The following is an 18,978-nucleotide window of genomic DNA, read 5'->3' as shown; positions in this document are numbered from 1 at the left end:
AAGTATTATTAGTAGTATAAGTACACTCTTGTCATGAGTAGTTCAGTAGCAGTAACCTTTTCTGTTACTTGCATGTTGCCATGGTTACACATCTTGTTTTATGTCCAAAGCGACCCAGAAGATTTTGATTCCAGGAGGCCCAAAGTTCAGTCAGCTGTCCAAAATCGCCTACATCGCCTTCGAGGGTAAGACTGGCTCCACCCTGTGTGGACTGACCACTCCCCCTGATTCATCAGGCTCCTCCCAGTGACTCTGACCACTCCCCCTGATTCATCAGGCTCCTCCCAGTGACTCTGACCCCTCCCTATTATTCACCAGGCTCCTCCCAGTGACTCTGACCCCTCCCCCTGATTCATCAGGCTCCTCCCAGTGACTCTGACCACTCCACCTGATTCATCAGACTCCTCCCAGTGACTCTGACCACTCCCCCTGATTCATCAGGCTCCTCCCAGTGACTCTGACCACTCCACCTGATTCATCAGGCTCCTCCCAGTGACTCTGACCACTCCCCCTGATTCATCAGGCTCCACCCTGTGTGGACTGACCACTCCCCCTGATTCATCAGGCTCCTCCCAGTGACTCTGACCACTCCACCTGATTCATCAGACTCCTCCCAGTGACTCTGACCACTCCCCCTGATTCATCAGACTCCTCCCAGTGACTCTGACCACTCCACCTGATTCATCAGACTCCTCCCAGTGACTCTGACCCCTCCCCCTGATTCATCAGACTCCTCCCAGTGACTCTGACCACTCCACCTGATTCATCAGACTCCTCCCAGTGACTCTGACCACTCCACCTGATTCATCAGACTCCTCCCAGTGACTCTGACCACTCCACCTGATTCATCAGACTCCTCCCAGTGACTCTGACCACTCCACCTGATTCATCAGGCTCCTCCTTCTGGTCTGGTCAGTGTTCATGTTGGCTCACCTGTCTGTGGCTCACCTGTCTGTGGCTCACCTGTCTGTTTAATGTCCTCCGTGCTGTAGGTTGGGCTTCTTGGTTAACTGACCCTTTACAGGTATGTTATCACACAGGTGTGTCTGACAGGCGTGTGTGTGTTTGTTTCTGTCAGACTGTGAGTGTAACGGTCACTCCAACCGCTGCAGCTACATCGACTTCATCAATGTGGTCACGTGCGTCAGCTGTAAACACAACACGCGAGGCCAGAACTGTCAGTTCTGCCGCCTCGGTTACTATAGAAACGCCTCACTGACGCTGGACGACGAGGACGTCTGTGTTGGTCAGTAATACACATACACACACACATTGTTATGACCTGACTCTGAGAAACACCATGATAACGTTTAAACAAAAGATATTTTATTAAATCCAAATTAACCAAATTAAAGAAACTAAAGGTAAGACATGGGGTGCAGATATCAGTAGCGCCAGTGGTGTCTGGTGTGCATGACTGTAAGATGTGTGTGTGTTGTAAAAGGCATAAGAATAAATTAAAACAGTTACTAAACTAAGTTACTAAAGTTACTAAACAGATACTAAACCAAACAAACAGGTGCAGCCAGGCCTAAATAACCTACCTACACACACACACACACACACACACACACACACACACACACACACACACACACACACACACACCTTTTTTCATTATTATTTGAATTCTTATGAAGATCTGAAAGTTTACAAATGTGTTTCTGAAGCAGCAGACAGGTTGAATATTTTATTCAGTGGAGACAGATGATGCTTAATCAAGGTTCAAAGGTCATAACGATTGCAGATATTATGGATCTGCTGCCACCTGCTGGAGAAACACATAAAGTTTATTTAAACATCAGAAGGGCAGAAATCAGGTTTACTGATGTAATAATGTTACAGTTTCACGCGGCAGCTGCTTTTAGGGTCCTGTTGTGGTTCCAGGCAGGAAGGAGTGTACACCTAACACTTAAAATGTAAATAACATGTACAAAAGGGTACACACCATGGCTACACATAACAAAAGTTAAAAAATGTAAAAAATGTAAAAGAAAATGTACAATTTTTAATTCTATAAATGAACACTGGGGGAGAATAAAGATCTATATAAACAGTTTTTAACACAGCACAAACTGTTACAGGTTTAATTGTTTTAGTGTTTAATTGAATAAATGTATTGTTTGAATTCTTTGCTAAAGGCAGTAAAGCGTAGTTTCTTACCTGTAAATTTACATTTATGGAAAGATTTGTCATGTACACATAAGGAGACCAAACAAAACATTCTTCCAAAGTAAAATAAAACTTTCACGAGTGTAGACCTGAATGAGGGAGTTCAGGTAGGCAGGAGCTGGTTTAGTTGCTGTTTTGTAAGCAAGTGTCAGCAGCAACTGGGAACCAGTGGAGGGAGATGAACAGCAGGGTGACGTGTGCTGTTTTGGGCTGGTTGAAGACCGGAAGCGCTGCTGCGTTCTGGATCATCTGCAGAGGTTTGAAGGCCTGCCAGTAAGGAGTTGCAGTAGTTAATGTGTGATATTACGAGAGTCTGAACCAGGAGTTGTGCTGCAAGCTCAGACAGGTAGAGTCTGATCTTCCTGATGTTGTACAGAACAAACCGACACGACTGAGGCCACGTGAACCTTACAGGTTAGTTGGTCATCGATCATGACACCCAAGCGTCAGGCAGACTTTGTGGACATGAGTTGGGTTGATTCCAGCTGGATGCTGATGTGTTGTTGTATGGAGGGACTGGCTGGGAATGACAAGGAGCTCAGTCTTAGAGAGGTTGAGTTGAAGGTGACGTTATTTCATCCATGCTGATGAATCAGGGAGGCATGACGAGATCCGAGCTGAGACTGTGTGGTCCTCCGGCAGGAACAACAGGAAGAGCTGGGTGTCGTCAGCATAGCAACGGTATGAGAAACCATGGGAGCGGATGATTGCACCAAGTGAGGCGGCGTATAATGAGAGAAGAATGGGACCGAGCACTGACCCCTGAGGAACCCCTGTGGATAAGCTGTGTGGTTTAGACACTCTCACCTCCACGCCAACAGGACGCAGTGTGTCAGCAAGTGTCTGACAGATTAGCAAGTGCTTGGATAAATTCTGTTTTATTTCCATAGGAACAAGTAAAGGAGGCTTTTCTGAGTGAATAGAGGTTCTCAGAGTTGCTTTGTCTGCAACAGATGTGATTTTTTCACAGAGATGTCTGTGTAGCATATTTACTATGAGAGTAAATAGTAGAAAAGGACAATCTTAACACAATAAAACACAATAAGGGCTGATGCTGCAGTACAGCTTGGTGTTTAAGTACCAGGAAGTACCACAGCTGAATCCTTTGGCCCTTGTGGATTTTCACTACAAAGCAATAAATAGAGGCCACAACTCACGTCAGCTGACCCACCTATTGAAAACTCAGAGAGTGAAATCAGGAAGTGCTCTGCCTGACTACAGCCTAAAACACTTACCGATTATCTCCTGTGTTCTGGATCATCGTTGTTAACACATCGGTTACGTTAATGTCAGTGATTACAATAATAATAATATTAATAATAATAATAATGTCTCTGTCAGAGTGCGGCTGTCACACTGAGGGCAGTACGTCTCCTCACTGCTTGGACTCGGGTCTCTGTCAGTGTAAAGACGGCGTCTCGGGGCGGAGCTGTGATTCATGTCTACCTGGATACACCTGGAGAGGAGGCGGAGCCGTCTGCACAGGTACGCACAGCAGGGGGCGGGGCTTGACTAATAGAAACACCTATACATGTGTTTGTGATTGATAATGATTGATGATAATCAGCGGCTGCTCTCTCAGAGAACGTCTGTGACGAGCGGCGGGTCTGTCAGAACGGAGGAACCTGCGTCGACTTCACGCGCTGCGTCTGTCCGGAAAGCTTCACAGGTAAACATACATCTGATGATGTCACAGGTCAGGTGGTGTGGGTGGGATCTGTTGCTGATAGTGGTGATGATGATGATGATGATGATGATGATGTGTGTGCAGGTACGTTCTGTGAGAAGACTGTCTGTCTGAAGAAGGGTGGTTGCGATGACGACGCCGAGGGCTCGTCCTCACCTCTGACCTCACACCTGTACCTGCTGACCCTCAGCCTGCTCATCTCCACCTGCCGCTGACTCCGCCCACTGGTGACATCAGCGGGATGTGACATCACACTGGAAGGTCATCTCCTACCTGTGGCTCTTCTCCTCTGTGATTGGCTCATGGCTTCTCATTGGGCGGTTGACGTTGTGAGTCACTGACGGTGGTAACCATGGAGACAGAGACGTGACAACGGACTGTGTTGTTGTGCTACTTTTTTTTTTTTTTTTTTTTTTTACCTGAGAGCCGTTTGTTTATTTTAGATGTGAAGGTCAAAGGTCACGAAATAAAAATAATGTGAAAGTAAACAAAAGTGATGACGTCATCTGCTTGTACACACACAACAACAGGAACAAATGTGATTGGACAGAACCCTGGCAGCCCTGCTCTGATTGGCTGCTGAAGTTCATCAGGTGTTTGAAGGTAAAGGTAATCAAATCAATCAAAACCAGAGCTGATCAATAAACTGGAGCTGATCAATAAACCAGAGCTGATCAATATACCAGAGCTGATTAATAAACCAGAGCTGATCAATAAACCAGAGCTGATCAATAAACCAGAGCTGATCAATAAACTGGAGCTGATTAATAAACCAGAGCTGATCAATAAACTGGAGCTGATTAATAAACCAGAGCTGATCAATAAACCAGAGCTGATCAATAAACCAGAGCTGATCAATAAACCAGAGCTGAGAACTTAAAGCTGACACGCCGTGTTGCAGGTGGTCGTCTGTGGTTGGTAGAAACAACAGTAATGTGGAGCCGCATTACATCACATATATATATATATATATACATATATATATATATATATACATATATATATATATATATATATATATATATATGTATATATATATATATATATATATACAGACATTGCTGAAAACATTGGTACCTTTACATTTTATTAAAATAATGCATCCCGAACAGTGTTGAAATTAAAAGATATTTTATTATTAACGCATGTCGGTTTGGTTTGCAGAGCAACAAAACAATAAAGATGTGAAAATAACTGAATTCATGTTTATTCTACAAAGACATAAATTATTGGTGCCCTTTAGAAGTTGTTTGAAATAATTGATTAGTATTGATACTTTAAGCAGACTATTGAGTTTTAATTAGTGTTTTATAATCAGCAGCTGTTTTATCTCAGGGCTGTTTCCACATGGAGGGTCTGGACTCAAGTCTTTAATCTCCAGAGACCAAACATTCCTCCATCAGCGGCGGGAAAACCTGCAACAGGAAGAACCGGACTCGAGCAGAACCGGACTCGAGCAGAACCGGACTCGAGCAGAACCGGACTCTAGGTGACGGTGCGACTAAACTTTATTTATTTACAACAAAGAGCTTTAACAACAATCATCGTACAAACCCCCCCCCCCTCCCTTCCCCACCTCCCTTCCCCACCTCCTCCTTTTACGTCATCGAAGCGACACGGAGGCTGAGGCGCAGGCCCATGACGTCAGAGTATCGTCATCAGTGAGCGTCGGCAGCATCATGAGACGCCGCTGGAAGACCGGAGCGACCTTGTTGTTCGGAGCGGGACTCGGAGCGGCGGCGAGCCGCTTGCTGAGCGCCAGAGACCGGGAGGAGGGGCAAGAGAGGCCCGGTCTGCTGAGCAGAGTCCCGGTTCTCCCGGTACCGGGAGTCCAGGCGTCCGAGCTGACGGTGAGAGGGAGTGTGTGTGTGTGTGTGTGTGTGTGTGTGTGTGTGTGTGTGTGTGTGTGCGCGCGCAGACTTTACTTAAAGTATCTTCTGATCTGGTGTGAAGAGTCTAAATCTACCTGCTGATCACGTGACATCATGAAAGTTATAAGAACAAGACGTCAAAAGATTTTCCACAAAAACCAACAATGTGTAAATGTTTCCTGTCTTGATATTTGTGGCCTTACATAAATAAAACGTGTCTGTTTTATTATTATAACTGTCCGTATTTATATTTAATATAAACTTCAGATAACTATCTGGACACATTATTGATTGTCTGAAGGACATCGAGGCTGTAAATCATTAAATATTAAATAGATCAATATTTACAACATGAATTATTACAGTTAACAGTGTTTCCTGTCTGGATTATAAGAGTCAGACATTAGAATAACAACCACACGAGATACTGATGATGTTCAGTTGTTTCTGTCAAAAGATCAATAAATCTGATCAATAAATCTGATCAATAAATCTGATCATTAACTGGAACTTTTTTTTATCGCTTCATGAGAATCGATCGTCTGATCGAACCTGTCAAACCTGTTGAACCTGTCCAGGTGAGTCCAGGTGCATCTGGAGCAGTGATGAAGTACGGCTTCCCGTCATTGGCCAACATCAAGACCAGAGAGTCCTACGTCACCTCCTACGACCCCCGCACACGCACTGCATCCTGGGTAATCGAGCGGCTAAACCCCGCTGCCCTGAGCGGGTCGTCAGACCGAAAGTACTGCGAGTTCAAAGAGGACGACAGGTGAGACTGAAACATTACGACAGGTGAGACCGAAACATGACGACAGGTGAGACCGAAACAGGACGACAGGTGAGACCGAAACAGGACGACAGGTGAGACCGAAACAGGACGACAGGTGAGACCGAAACAGGACGACAGGTGAGACTGAAACATGACGACAGGTGAGACCGAAACATGACGACAGGTGAGACCGAAACATGACGACAGGTGAGACCGAAACATGACGACAGGTGAGACTGAAACAGGACGACAGGTGAGACTGAAACATGACGACAGGTGAGACCGAAACAGGACGACAGGTGAGACTGAAACATGACGACAGGTGAGACCGAAACATGACGACAGGTGAGACTGAAACATGACGACAGGTGAGACCGAAACATGACGACAGGTGAGACCGAAACAGGACGACAGGTGAGACTGAAACATGACGACAGGTGAGACCGAAACAGGACGACAGGTGAGACTGAAACATGACGACAGGTGAGACCGAAACATGACGACAGGTGAGACCGAAACAGGACGACAGGTGAGACCGAAACAGGACGACAGGTGAGACCGAAACAGGACGACAGGTGAGACTGAAACATGACGACAGGTGAGACCGAAACAGGACGACAGGTGAGACCGAAACAGGACGACAGGTGAGACTGAAACATGACGACAGGTGAGACCGAAACAGGACGACAGGTGAGACTGAAACATGACGACAGGTGAGACCGAAACAGGACGACAGGTGAGACCGAAACATGACGACAGGTGAGACCGAAACAGGACGACAGGTGAGACCGAAACAGGACGACAGGTGAGACCGAAACAGGACGACAGGTGAGACCGAAACAGGACGACAGGTGAGACCGAAACAGGACGACAGGTGAGACCGAAACAGGACGACAGGTGAGACCGAAACAGGACGACAGGTGAGACCGAAACAGGACGACAGGTGAGACCGAAACAGGACGACAGGTGAGACCGAAACATGACGACAGGTGAGACCGAAACATGACGACAGGTGAGACCGAAACAGGACGACAGGTGAGACTGAAACAGGACGACAGGTGAGGGAGATAATAATAAAGGTTGGTGTTGGATATTAAGTACAAACAGGTGAACTCACCTGTCGTCTACCTGTCTACCTGCAGCGTGCACGTTTTCCATCGAGCCACCAACACTGACTACAGGGGGAGTGGCTTCGACAGAGGTCACCTAGCTGCAGCAGCCAATCACAAGTGGAGTCAGAAAGCCATGGATGACACCTTCTACCTGAGCAACGTGGCGCCGCAGGTACACACACCTGAGACTCTGACACACCTGTGAATGATGTCATCAGTCCCACAGACACACCTGTGATCTAACGTTCTGCTGTGTTCGTGTTAGAACCCTCACCTGAACCAGAACACCTGGAACAATCTGGAGAAACTCTGTCGCTCTCTGACCAAACGTTACCTCAACGTGTACGTGTGCACCGGCCCGCTCTACCTGCCCAGGTAACGTCCGCTCTTCTTCTGTGGTGTCTCTGTTTCCTTAGTGCAACACAGGAACAGAACAGGTGTGCAAACAGACAGGTAGGCTGAAGGTTCCTCACGGCAGCAACATGATGAGAATATGAATAAAACCTCATGTAATAAGATACATCTTGTATTGTTGGAATATTGTACCTGTGCTGCTGGTAAAACTTCATATTCAGACGTTTATGGGATTAAATTTGTGTCGTAATAATTGAACAAAATCTCCCAACAATCAAACTAAAATAAATCAGAGTGAATACAAACAGATGTTTCACTCGTGTCATTTTATTGTAACTTGACATTTTTGCCTTTTTTGGTTTTGATTTGACTTTTTCTTCACTGGTTCAGCTGCTGAAGGGAAACCGACCAATCAGGATGCAGCTCTGACGTTTGCCCACCAGGGGTGTTACTAGAGATTTATGGTTAGGGGGGCTAAGCCTTTACTAGGGGGGCTAAGCCTTTACTAGGGGGGCTTTATTGGCCCCAAAATGTCTGTTTGTCATGAATTTTCAGAGAACAGGTTTAAAATCAACACAACAGATCCGTCTCTTCATGGTTTGTACTGATCTAATATGATTTAAACACTTACAACAGATCAAACAAAGGGATGCTTTAGATAAGTTGCAGGTCCTAAATACGTTATTGATACACAGACTGATGTTTGATGTGTGAACCTCTAAAACTAAACATTCATAAAATCATTTAGTCTAGTTTATGCTTTGTATGAGTAAGAGGAACGACTCCCACTAACCTCCATCAGACCTGCTCCTTCATCCCTGTCAGTCTCCTCATCTTCCTCCTCTCCTCACCTGTTTTCAGTAACATGTTATTTTATTAAACTCAAGGTTTATGATCAACCAGTTTAAATGTGTATTTGTCTGAACTGTCTCATCTCTGCCTACTGATTGTTTCCAAATACTTCAGAGGCATTTAAAGCATATATATGTACATATATTACATATATGTTCAGAGCTGTCAATAACATTATTTATATCTCTTTTGCTCGTTCACACTTTGGCCGGTTGGCTCATCAGCTAGTTAGAACAATGGAAACTGCTTATAGTGCTCACACCGTCTGGGTTTAATTAATCACTATGAGCGGATGATTATTATAACCGATCAGATTACCATCTGATTGACATTTGTATATTTATTACACAAATAAAACAGTAATGAAATGGCCAGGTTTGCTATTCACTATACAGCACAGCTGTGTCGCTGCTGACGCCTCTTGACTCAGAGAGAGAGAGAGAGTAGCAGTGGTCGAGCGAGTTAGAGAGAGGACGGGGAGAGCGAGCAGTGGTGGCGTGAATGAGAGGAAGAAAATGTTATTTACTGATTGTTTCACGGTGGTTAAAAATAAACACACCCACACCCTGCACCTCCGCACCCTGATAACGGTGCCGCAGCCGATAATTACAATATCATATGTGTATCATGGGAGTAAGGTAAAAAATAAAAATAGTCACTGTAATTTTATTTTCCCCCCATGTTTTCATGTATGAAAAGACCCAAAATGAACTCTGTAAGCAGACTATTGATTACTATCAGCAAATTATTTAAACAGCATTTGTGAGTCTGATTCTGTCAGCGGTTGATCACTGTATAACGTTAGTGTTATATAGTCTCTCCTCTCTCCTTTTCCTCACTTAAACCTAAAGTTAAGCAAGTAATAAACGAGTAACAACTTGATAGCCAAATTCATATTGGAGCTTGTTATCTTCACTCTGTATTTTATGTTTATCTTAGTAAAGTCTCTACTGGGGGCTCTGAGCGGGCAGCACAGCCAATGGAAACGCTGGATTAGAGCAGCAGCAGCCTCTCCCAGGTCCTAGTGCCCGGCGTGTTAGATACATTGTGAATTTGGAGACGCAATGACACAGTTCAATCGACTTTAATGAAAAATGAAAAAACTATTAATGATTTTAACTGATAATGTATATTTGTTTTAGGGGGGCTAAACTGGTCAGAACTGAAAAATGACCATAAAAGAGAAAAATCCTGATTAGTGAAAGAAAAGTGAGGATATTGTAATCAGATGTTTCAATACTTAATAGTTTTATTGGAAGTTTTCCTTTGAGGTCATTTTTGTGGTTTTAATTTTTGTTTTATTCTTTTTATAATTTATAATTTTATAATCCTATAGATGTTTATATTTAATCCAGAGGTGTTATCTAATGGATCCAACTGTATTTGATTCAGATCCTGTAAGAATAAGTTGAAGTTTTCCAGCTGAGAGATTTGATTGATTTGATTGATTCAAGCCTTTGATTGATTTGATTGATTCGAGCCTTCCATGTCTGTAGAGAGTGAGACCTCCTGTCAGCACAGAGCTGTGAAAACAACTGTTCATGTCTTAATAGAACATCTTTGATGGAAATGAGCCAAAACATATTTACAAAACATTGAATAAAAATTGGAGTCTACTGATTATAGATGATTGATTATAGATGATTATTGATTATAGATGATTGCATATTGATTATAGATTGTGTGGTGTCTGAGCACTTGGTAGGAGGAGCTACAGGATGACATCACCGTGTGTGTGTGTGTGTGTTTCAGGCAGGAGGCTGATGGAAAACTCTACGTCCATTATCAGGTTCTGGGTCGTAACCACGTTGCCGTGCCGACACACTTCTTCAAGGTGAGTTCACCTGCCTGTCAGCTGATGATGTCATCAGTCAGTGATGCCTGTCTGGCAGCTGATGATGTCACCTGTGTGTCTCCTCAGGTGCTGATCCTGGAGCAGGCAGACGGCCGGGGGGTGGAGCTTCGGTCCTATGTTTTACCAAACGAGCCGGTGGACGAGAAGGTTCCACTGGAGCGTTTCCTGGTTCCCATAGAAACCATCGAGAGGGCGTCCGGCTTGCTGTTTGTCCCAAACATCATGAAGAGGAGCAGTAACCTGCAGGCCATCACTGCCAAGTGACTACAGTACCCACAATACATCACTGCTGAATGGACCACAGTACCCACAATACATCACTGCTGAATGGACTACAGTACCCACAATACATCACTGCTGAATGGACTACAGTACCCACAATACATCACTGCTGAATGGACTACAGTACCCACAATACATCACTGCTGAATGGACTACAGTACCCACAATACATCACTGCTGAATGGACTACAGTACCCACAATACATCACTGCTGAATGGACCACAGTTTGAATGCAGTTGTCTATTATGTCTGAATCTTCATGTTTATAGAAAACTCAGGAAATATTTGAAAGATTAAAGATGAAAGAAAATAAATGTTGATTGTTTATGTTACTGCTAATGTAATAAAACATTTCAAATTAAAATGTTTCACTTCTGTTATTGGACAGATCGAGGCGATCACGTCTGTCATGTGAGCAAACATGTCAGCGTGTTCGTGCTGACAGATACTGATGAAGGAGGAAATCAGTATTATTGATTATTGGTTGAGCTGTTTGTCAGACTGAAGGACACAGACGAAAGTAATGAAAAAATTCTCTTCATTAGAAAGTTGTTGACATAAAACATCAAATGGCTCGTTACAGAAACATGAGCCTGATCATCACTTAAAGTCTCAGTATTAATTCCCTTCCTGTGCAGGGTTCAAACAGACTGGCAGTCAATTCCTGTTTATCATCATCATCTTCAGGTGTCAGCCAATCACATCGCAGAGGGGCAGAGCATGATGAGGTCACAGTTTATTCATCTGTCCGTCTGGTTCCTGATTGGCTGAAGGTCAGTTAAACGTTGTCCACCTCTGTGTAGTCTTCATCCTGCGAGGGGAAGATGTTCGCCAGCAGGTACCTGTTCTCCACCTCCTGCTGTACCTCCTGCCGATCCTCCAGCCCCTCCTCCCTGCTCAGGTTCTCCTTCAGACGAGGAACAACGTTCAGCTGCAGGAAGTCGATGATCTCTGAGGAACAAAGTTCAAAGGTTCATTCTGAAGTTCTGACGGTCTAAAGTACAACTGCGTGAGGTAAACTACCGCAGTACAGACAGGTAAACTACCGCAGTACAGACAGGTAAACTACTGCATTACAGACAGGTTAACTACTGCAGTACAGACAGGTAAACTACCGCAGTACAGACAGGTTGACTATCACAGTACAGACAGGTAAACTACCGCAGTACAGACAGGTTGACTATCACAGTACAGACAGGTAAACTACCGCAGTACAGACAGGTTGACTATCACAGTACAGACAGGTAAACTACCGCAGTACAGACAGGTTGACTATCACAGTACAGACAGGTAAACTACCGCAGTACAGACAGGTTGACTATCACAGTACAGACAGGTAAACTACCGCAGTACAGACAGGTTGACTATCACAGTACAGACAGGTAAACTACCGCAGTACAGACAGGTTGACTATCACAGTACAGACAGGTAAACTACCGCAGTACAGACAGGTTGACTACCGCAGTACAGACAGGTTGACTATCACAGTACAGACAGGTAAACTACCGCAGTACAGACAGGTTGACTATCATAGTACAGACAGGTAAACTACTGCAGTACAGACAGGTAAACTACTGCAGTACAGACAGGTTGACTATCACAGTACAGACAGGTTAACTACTGCAGTACAGACAGGTAAACTACTGCAGTACAGACAGGTAAACTACCGCAGTACAGACAGGTAAACTACTGCAGTACAGACAGGTAAACTACCGCAGTACAGACAGGTAAACTACCGCAGTACAGACAGGTTGACTATCACAGTACAGACAGGTAAACTACTGCAGTACAGACAGGTTGACTATCACAGTACAGACAGGTAAACTACTGCAGTACAGACAGGTAAACTACTGCAGTACAGACAGGTTGACTATCACAGTACAGACAGGTAAACTACTGCAGTACAGACAGGTAAACTACTGCAGTACAGACAGGTTAACTACTGCAGTACAGACAGGTAAACTACCGCAGTACAGACAGGTAAACTACTGCAGTACAGACAGGTTAACTACTGCAGCACAGACAGGTAAACTACTGCAGCACAGACAGGTTAACTACTGCAGTACAGACAGGTTAACTACTGCATTACAGACAGGTTAACTACTGCAGTACAGACAGGTAAACTACTGCAGCACAGACAGGTTAACTACTGCAGTACAGACAGGTTAACTACTGCAGTACAGACAGGTTGACTATCACAGTACAGACAGGTTGACTATCACAGTACAGACAGGTAAACTACCGCAGTACAGACAGGTAAACTACTGCAGTACAGACAGGTAAAGTATCACAGTACTGACCTCCGTAGGATAAACTGGTCCAGTTGGGAACTCTGGAAACTTTCAGTCTGTGGAAACTCTTCTGAACACAAACTGGAGTCACTTCACTAAAACAAGGAAACACAGTACTGCTGTAAGTACTACAATACAGTTAGCAGTACAGTGGTACTGCATCAACACTACTAGTAGTAGTACTACTCATACACATTAGTACTACTGGTATAATAATACTACTAATACTAGTACTAATAGTAATATTTAAACTCATCTGGATGCAGTGAGATAAACATTTCTAACGCCACTACTACAAGTACTATTTTTACTGCTGTTACTGGTATAAGTACTGTAATTACTGTATAAGTACTGTAAGTGTATTAGTACGAGCAGCAGGCATCTGGTGTGAAGGCAGCTGAGAGACTCAATAAAAATAAAGAGGTAAATTCACCCATGTAAGCTTTATTAAGTCTTAAATTTATGCATAATTAAGGTCGTGGCCACTTTGAGTGACAGGTGGGTGATTTCACAGGCAAGTTGTTACCATGGTGACGATGTTAGTTAGGTAATGTAACCATGATGTAACCTGAGATTCACAGAGTATGGACGTAGCCGTCGCTATTTCAGTGTGTTTTCAGCTCATGAAAGTTAAATGTAACATTTTGGTCGCTTATAAAAGTCTTGTTCAGTGTTTGGTTGAACTATAAGATTTGTTTTATTGGTTTTAAGCCTGTTTTTGGCTAGTGAAAATTAGCATTAGCATGATCACAGTTAATGCACCATGCTAACCAAGCTAGCAGCAAGCAGCTAGCATTAGGATTAGCTCAACCCTCTCGTCCAAATATGGTCACTTCTCGCTCCAAAAATCCAAGATGGCGACAATCAAAATGCAAACTAAAAGCCTCAAAACGGGAGTCAACAAACCAACAAGTGACGTCAAAGTGGCTACATCCGTCATTTTAAACAGTACACATGTATACATGAGAACACCTGGAGAACATTATCAGCTGACTGCACCCTCAAACCACAGGCCTGAGTGTTTGACCTTTGACCTCACCCCACGGTGTGAGCGACCTCTTCCCAGTCGATGTCGGCTGCATCGTCCACACGCATGTTGTACAACCTGAAACATGTAAGACATGATGATTTTTATATATTACAGACACGCCTCATAAACACAGACAGGTGTCTGTTATATATTACAGACATGCCTCATAAACACAGACAGGTGTCTGTTATATATTACAGACACGCCTCATAAACACAGACAGGTGTCTGTTATATATTACAGACGCCTCATAAACACAGACAGGTGTCTGTTATATATCACAGACACTATAAAGGGTCATTACGTCACTGTGAACAGTCGGTTATCGGTCTGGGTGACGGAGGTGCCGCCATTTTGTCGTGCTGTTATTTCGCTGATGTTTCGTGTGTTTTCAAGGTACATTTCCTTTGATTTGTATGTTATTTATGTTAGATTTATGCATATGTGACTGAGGTTAGTAACAGTAACGTTAGTAAATGAGCTGAACTGTGATAATATTCTAACGCACGTTATCGTTATGTAATATAATCTACAGTTTGTGATGCGGTGAGCAGGCAGACAGATGTGACTACAGTCCAGGTGTTGATTATCACAGCAGAGATTGTTTCATTCATAATTATGATGTATTATTTTCTGATGATCAAGTTTGCTGTTAAAAGTTTTTCTCAAAATTTCTGATAGTCATGAAATGTGTGCGTGTGTTGTTTTATAGCCACTGATGCACAGTTAATAATCAGAGGAGCTCTGTGAATATTTCATGTGAATATGTGATATTCCTATAACATTAGATATTAATAATCCTGTCAATCATCATAAAGCAGCCTTGGATCAAAATAAAAGAGAGAAAGAATGAAGAATGTGGATTTTGTTGATAATATTTATCTGTTTATTTTTTATTTGCCATGTTGAGCATTTTAATTTGACTTACTATGAGCCTGTTAAGTATGTCTGTAATCATCTTTACTCCCAAAGCCCTCAACAGAACCGGCATCAAGCAGAGCAGAACATCGCTGTGACCTAATGACCCTTCCCGTACAGGTGTGTTAGCTGTCAGCTGATCTTACGTGTTGATGAGACGGATTTTGGCCTGAAGTCCTGCAGGTCCTCTAGTGAAGGTTCTGCCGCCTGCTGACAGTTTAAACTTCAGTATGCTGAACCTGAAACACAGAGCGAAGCTTCAGAACACCTGAGCTGCTTCTCAGCAGATGGAGCAGCTCCATCACAGCGCAGGTAACAAGTTTTTAATGTTTCCAAATCACACTGACATCATCTGTACCCCGGTGACGTCATCCGTACCCCAGTGACGTCATCCGTACCCCAGTGACAGATGTACATCCAGGTGTTTACAATATATCAAGTTCAGGGTCCTGGACTGTAGTACAGAGTCCAGGACTTAAGTACAGGGTTTGGGACCAGAGTTCAGGTTCAGGATCACTCACCACTTGATGCGACACTGGGTCCAGGATCTAGTCTCCACCTGCCGGCTGATCTCCTTCCAGGGCAGGTTGTTACACAGCTGGTCTCTACTCAGACTAGGACCTTCAGGACTCTGCTGGACCAGGACCTCCAGGTGAGCCTTCACAGCCTGCTTCAACCTGGACTCTTCATCTGAACTCCAGGACCCCCGACCTGGAGCTGGACACATACATGACCACAAGAACATACATGAACACAAGTACATACGTGACCACAAGTACATACATGAACACAAGTACATACATGACCACAAGAACATACATGAACACAAGTACATACATGACCACAAGTACATACATGACCACAAGTACATACATGACCACAAGAACATACATGACCACAAGAACATACATGAACACAAGTACATACATGACCACAGGAACATACATGACCACAAGAACATACATGACCACAAGAACATACATGAACACAAGTACATACATGACCACAGGAACATACATGACCACAAGAACATACACGACCACAAATACATACATGACCACAAGTACATACATGACCACAAGAACATACATGACCACAAGAACATACATGAACACAAGTACATACATGACCACAGGAACATACATGACCACAAGAACATACACGACCACAAATACATACATGACCACAAGAACATACATGACCACAAGAACATACACGACCACAAGAACATACATGACCACAAGAACATACACGACCACAAATACATACATGGCCACAAGTACATACATGACCACAAGAACATACATGAACACAAGAACATACATGACCACAAGTACATACACGACCACAAATACATACATGAACACAAGAACATACATGAACACAAGAACATACATGACCACAAGTACATACACGACCACAGGAACATACATGAACACAAGAACATACAGACATGGTGAAAATATTGGTTCCCTTCCATCTTTTTTTTAAAAAAAAACTTTTCTCAGTATTAATTTGAAACTGACGTAATATATATATATATATATATATATATATATATTAAAAAAAAATCTCTCTCTCACCCCCCTCCCATGGGGGGGTGGTGGTGTGTCTTCCTTAAGCTCGGGTCCTCTACCAGAGTTCTGGGAGTTTGAGGGTTCTGTGCAGTATCTTAGCTGTTCCTAGGACTGGGCTCTTCTGGACAGAGACCTCAGATGTTGTATCCGGAATCTGCTGGAGCCACTCTCCCAGTTTGTGGGTCACAGCCCCCAGTGCTCCAATTACCACTGGCACCACTGTTGCCTTCACTCCCCACATCTTTTCTAGCTCCTCTTGGTATTTTTCGATCTTCTCGTGTTCCTTCTTCTTGATGTTGCTGTCGTTTAGGATCGCTACGTCTATCACCACTGGCTTCTTCTGTTGTTTGTCGATCAACACGATGTCCGGTTGGTTAGCCATCACCAGTTTGTCAGTCTGGATCTGGAAGTCCCACAGGATCTTGGCTTGGTCTTTCTCAACCACCTTAAGAGGTGTCTTCCATTGTGACCTTGGGACCTCCAGCCCATACTCAGTGCAGATGTTCCTGTACACTATGCCAGCCACTTGGTTATGGCGTTCCATGTACGCTGTTCCTGCCTGCATCTTACTGCTATTATGTGCTGAACTGTCTCAGGAGCATCTTTGCACAGCCTGCACCTGGGGTCCTGTCTGGTGTGGTAGATCCCCGCCTCTATTGATCTTGTACTGAGTGCCTGTTCTTGTGCTGCCATGATCAGTGCTTCTGTGCTGTCCTTCAGTCCAGCCTTTTCCAGCTACTGGTAGGATTTCTTGATATCAGCCACTTCTTCTATCTGTCTGTGGTACATGCCGTGTAGGGGCTTGTCCCTCCATGATGGTTCCTCCTCCTCCTCTGCATCATCGGGTTTCTACTGCCTGAGGTATTCGCTTAGCAGTTCATCTTTGGGGACCATCTTCCTGATGTATTCCTGGATGTTGGTTGTTTAGTCCTGGACAGTGGCTCTGACGCTCACCAGTCCTCGTCCTCCCTCGTTCCACTTAGTGTACAGTCTCAGGGTGCTGGACTTGGGATGAAACCCTCCATGCATTGTGAGGTGCTTTCTTGTCTTGATATCAGCGGCCTCTATCTCCTCCTTTGGCCAGCTTATTATACCAGCGGGGTATCTGATGACTGGCAGGGCGTACGTGTTGATGGCCCGTATCTTGTTCTTCCCATTCAGCCGACTTTTCAGGACCTGCCTTACTCTGTGTAGGTATTTGGCTGTGGCTGACTTCCTTGTGGCCTCCTCATGGTTCCCATTTGCCTGCAGGATGCCAAGGTATTTGTAGCTGTCCTGAACATCTGCAATGCTGCCTTCTGGTAGTTCAACCCCCCCCTGATCACCTTCCCTCTCTTTGATACCATCCGACCACACTTCTAGTCTGAATGACCTTCCGATGTCGTTGCTGTAGATCCTGGTGATGTGGATCAGTGAGTCGATGTCTCGCTCATTCCTGGCATACAGCTTGATGTCATCCATGTAGAGGAGGTGACTGATGGTTGTTCCACTTCAGAACCGGTACCCGTAGCCACTCTTCCATTGAGTTCTTGATGAAGGCTGTTAGTGTCCTGTTGATGTTGTACATTTCCAAGCATTCCAGTATCCATGTGTGTGGCATTGAGTCATAGGCTTTCTTGTAGTCAATCCAGGCGGTGCACAGGTTGGTCTGCCTTCTGGGGTTCCTTCATGATCAGGACTATATATATATATAAAGTGTGTATGAGAGAGAAGTATCTGGGATCCATCATTCTTTATTTCACATTGAATATAACTGAAAGTTTGCTTTTGATTTACAACTTAACATATTAACACATTATCCGTGTTTCAAGATAGGCATGGTGTTCTTTTCTTTGACGGCTTCATCTTTTCTTCTGAAAACATCTGGGTTGGTGTGATTTACCAAAAAACTCTAATTTAGTTTCATCTGTCCAAAGCACATTCTCCCAGAAGGACTGTGGCATTTCGACATGCATTTTGGTGAAGTCCAGTCTGGCTTTGTTGCGTCTCCCTCTTAGAAGTGGGGTCTTCCTGGGTCTTCTACCACGGAGCCCGGTTTCATTCAGACAGTGAAACTGTTGTACCTTGAACTTGAAGATCAGCTTGGATCTGTATTGTAAGTTTTCTTTGGTTCTTTCTCCACCATTCAAAACAGTTTTCCTCCCACGTCCAGAGATGTTGGCTGCAGCTCCATCAGAGTTAAACTCCTTAATAATATCTGCAGC

At 44.1% G+C, this 18,978-nt stretch overlaps 3 protein-coding genes across 7 annotated transcripts in view; 2 read left to right on the top strand and 1 right to left on the bottom strand.

Annotated features, from left to right (window-relative positions):
* ntng2a (netrin g2a) overlaps positions 1-4,466 on the top strand; it is a 30,383-nt gene extending 25,917 nt beyond the window's left edge. For 3 of the 4 annotated variants that reach the window (XM_067575247.1, XM_067575237.1, XM_067575257.1), the window contains 5 exons: positions 111-185; positions 1,079-1,246; positions 3,514-3,657; positions 3,755-3,841; positions 3,944-4,466. In XM_067575247.1, the coding sequence (XP_067431348.1) occupies positions 111-185; positions 1,079-1,246; positions 3,514-3,657; positions 3,755-3,841; positions 3,944-4,074 (605 nt within the window). In that variant the 3' untranslated portion in view covers positions 4,075-4,466. Of the gene's footprint in view, positions 1-110; positions 912-1,078; positions 1,247-3,513; positions 3,658-3,754; positions 3,842-3,943 lie in introns of those variants that run through there. The other variant, XR_010924743.1, reaches the window with a different exon arrangement.
* Positions 4,467-5,500: 1,034 nt separating this feature from the next.
* Positions 5,501-11,322, top strand: endog (endonuclease G). 2 transcript variants are annotated; one of them, XM_067575215.1, is made up of 6 exons: positions 5,501-5,709; positions 6,309-6,502; positions 7,645-7,786; positions 7,880-7,989; positions 10,573-10,654; positions 10,742-11,322. In XM_067575215.1, the coding sequence occupies exons 1-6, from the start codon at positions 5,539-5,541 to the stop codon at positions 10,937-10,939; spliced, it is 897 nt and encodes a 298-aa protein (XP_067431316.1). In that variant the 5' UTR covers positions 5,501-5,538; the 3' UTR covers positions 10,940-11,322. The 2 variants fall into 2 exon arrangements, with proteins under 2 accessions (XP_067431316.1, XP_067431325.1); XM_067575224.1 differs by having other exon boundaries at positions 5,567-5,709; positions 6,263-6,502.
* Positions 11,323-11,479: 157 nt separating this feature from the next.
* Positions 11,480-18,978, bottom strand: part of LOC137171279 (transcription termination factor 1-like) — a 12,333-nt gene continuing 4,834 nt past the window's right edge. The window contains exons 7-11 of the mRNA XM_067575203.1: positions 15,719-15,914; positions 15,344-15,436; positions 14,289-14,354; positions 13,259-13,344; positions 11,480-11,909 (exon numbers count right to left, since the gene is read on the bottom strand). Coding sequence (XP_067431304.1) covers positions 11,737-11,909; positions 13,259-13,344; positions 14,289-14,354; positions 15,344-15,436; positions 15,719-15,914 — 614 coding nt within the window. The 3' untranslated portion in view covers positions 11,480-11,736. The remainder of the gene's footprint in view (positions 11,910-13,258; positions 13,345-14,288; positions 14,355-15,343; positions 15,437-15,718; positions 15,915-18,978) is intronic.

Source organism: Thunnus thynnus, chromosome 2 (assembly GCF_963924715.1).
Source record: "Thunnus thynnus chromosome 2, fThuThy2.1, whole genome shotgun sequence".
Classification (NCBI taxonomy): Eukaryota; Metazoa; Chordata; class Actinopteri; order Scombriformes; family Scombridae; genus Thunnus; species Thunnus thynnus.
This window is presented reverse-complemented; position numbering and strand designations above follow the sequence as displayed.

What these genes read in the sequence shown, in the direction of transcription:
- endog (XM_067575215.1), top strand. Translation starts at nt 5,539, where the DNA reads ATGAGACGCCGCTGGAAGACCGGAGCGACCTTGTTGTTCGGAGCGGGA. An exon ending in GAGTTCAAAGAGGACGACAG is followed by an intron (nt 6,503 to 7,644) that starts GTGAGACTGAAA and finishes GTCTACCTGCAG; the next exon opens with CGTGCACGTTTTCCATCGAG. An exon ending in TGCCGACACACTTCTTCAAG is followed by an intron (nt 10,655 to 10,741) that starts GTGAGTTCACCT and finishes GTGTCTCCTCAG; the next exon opens with GTGCTGATCCTGGAGCAGGC.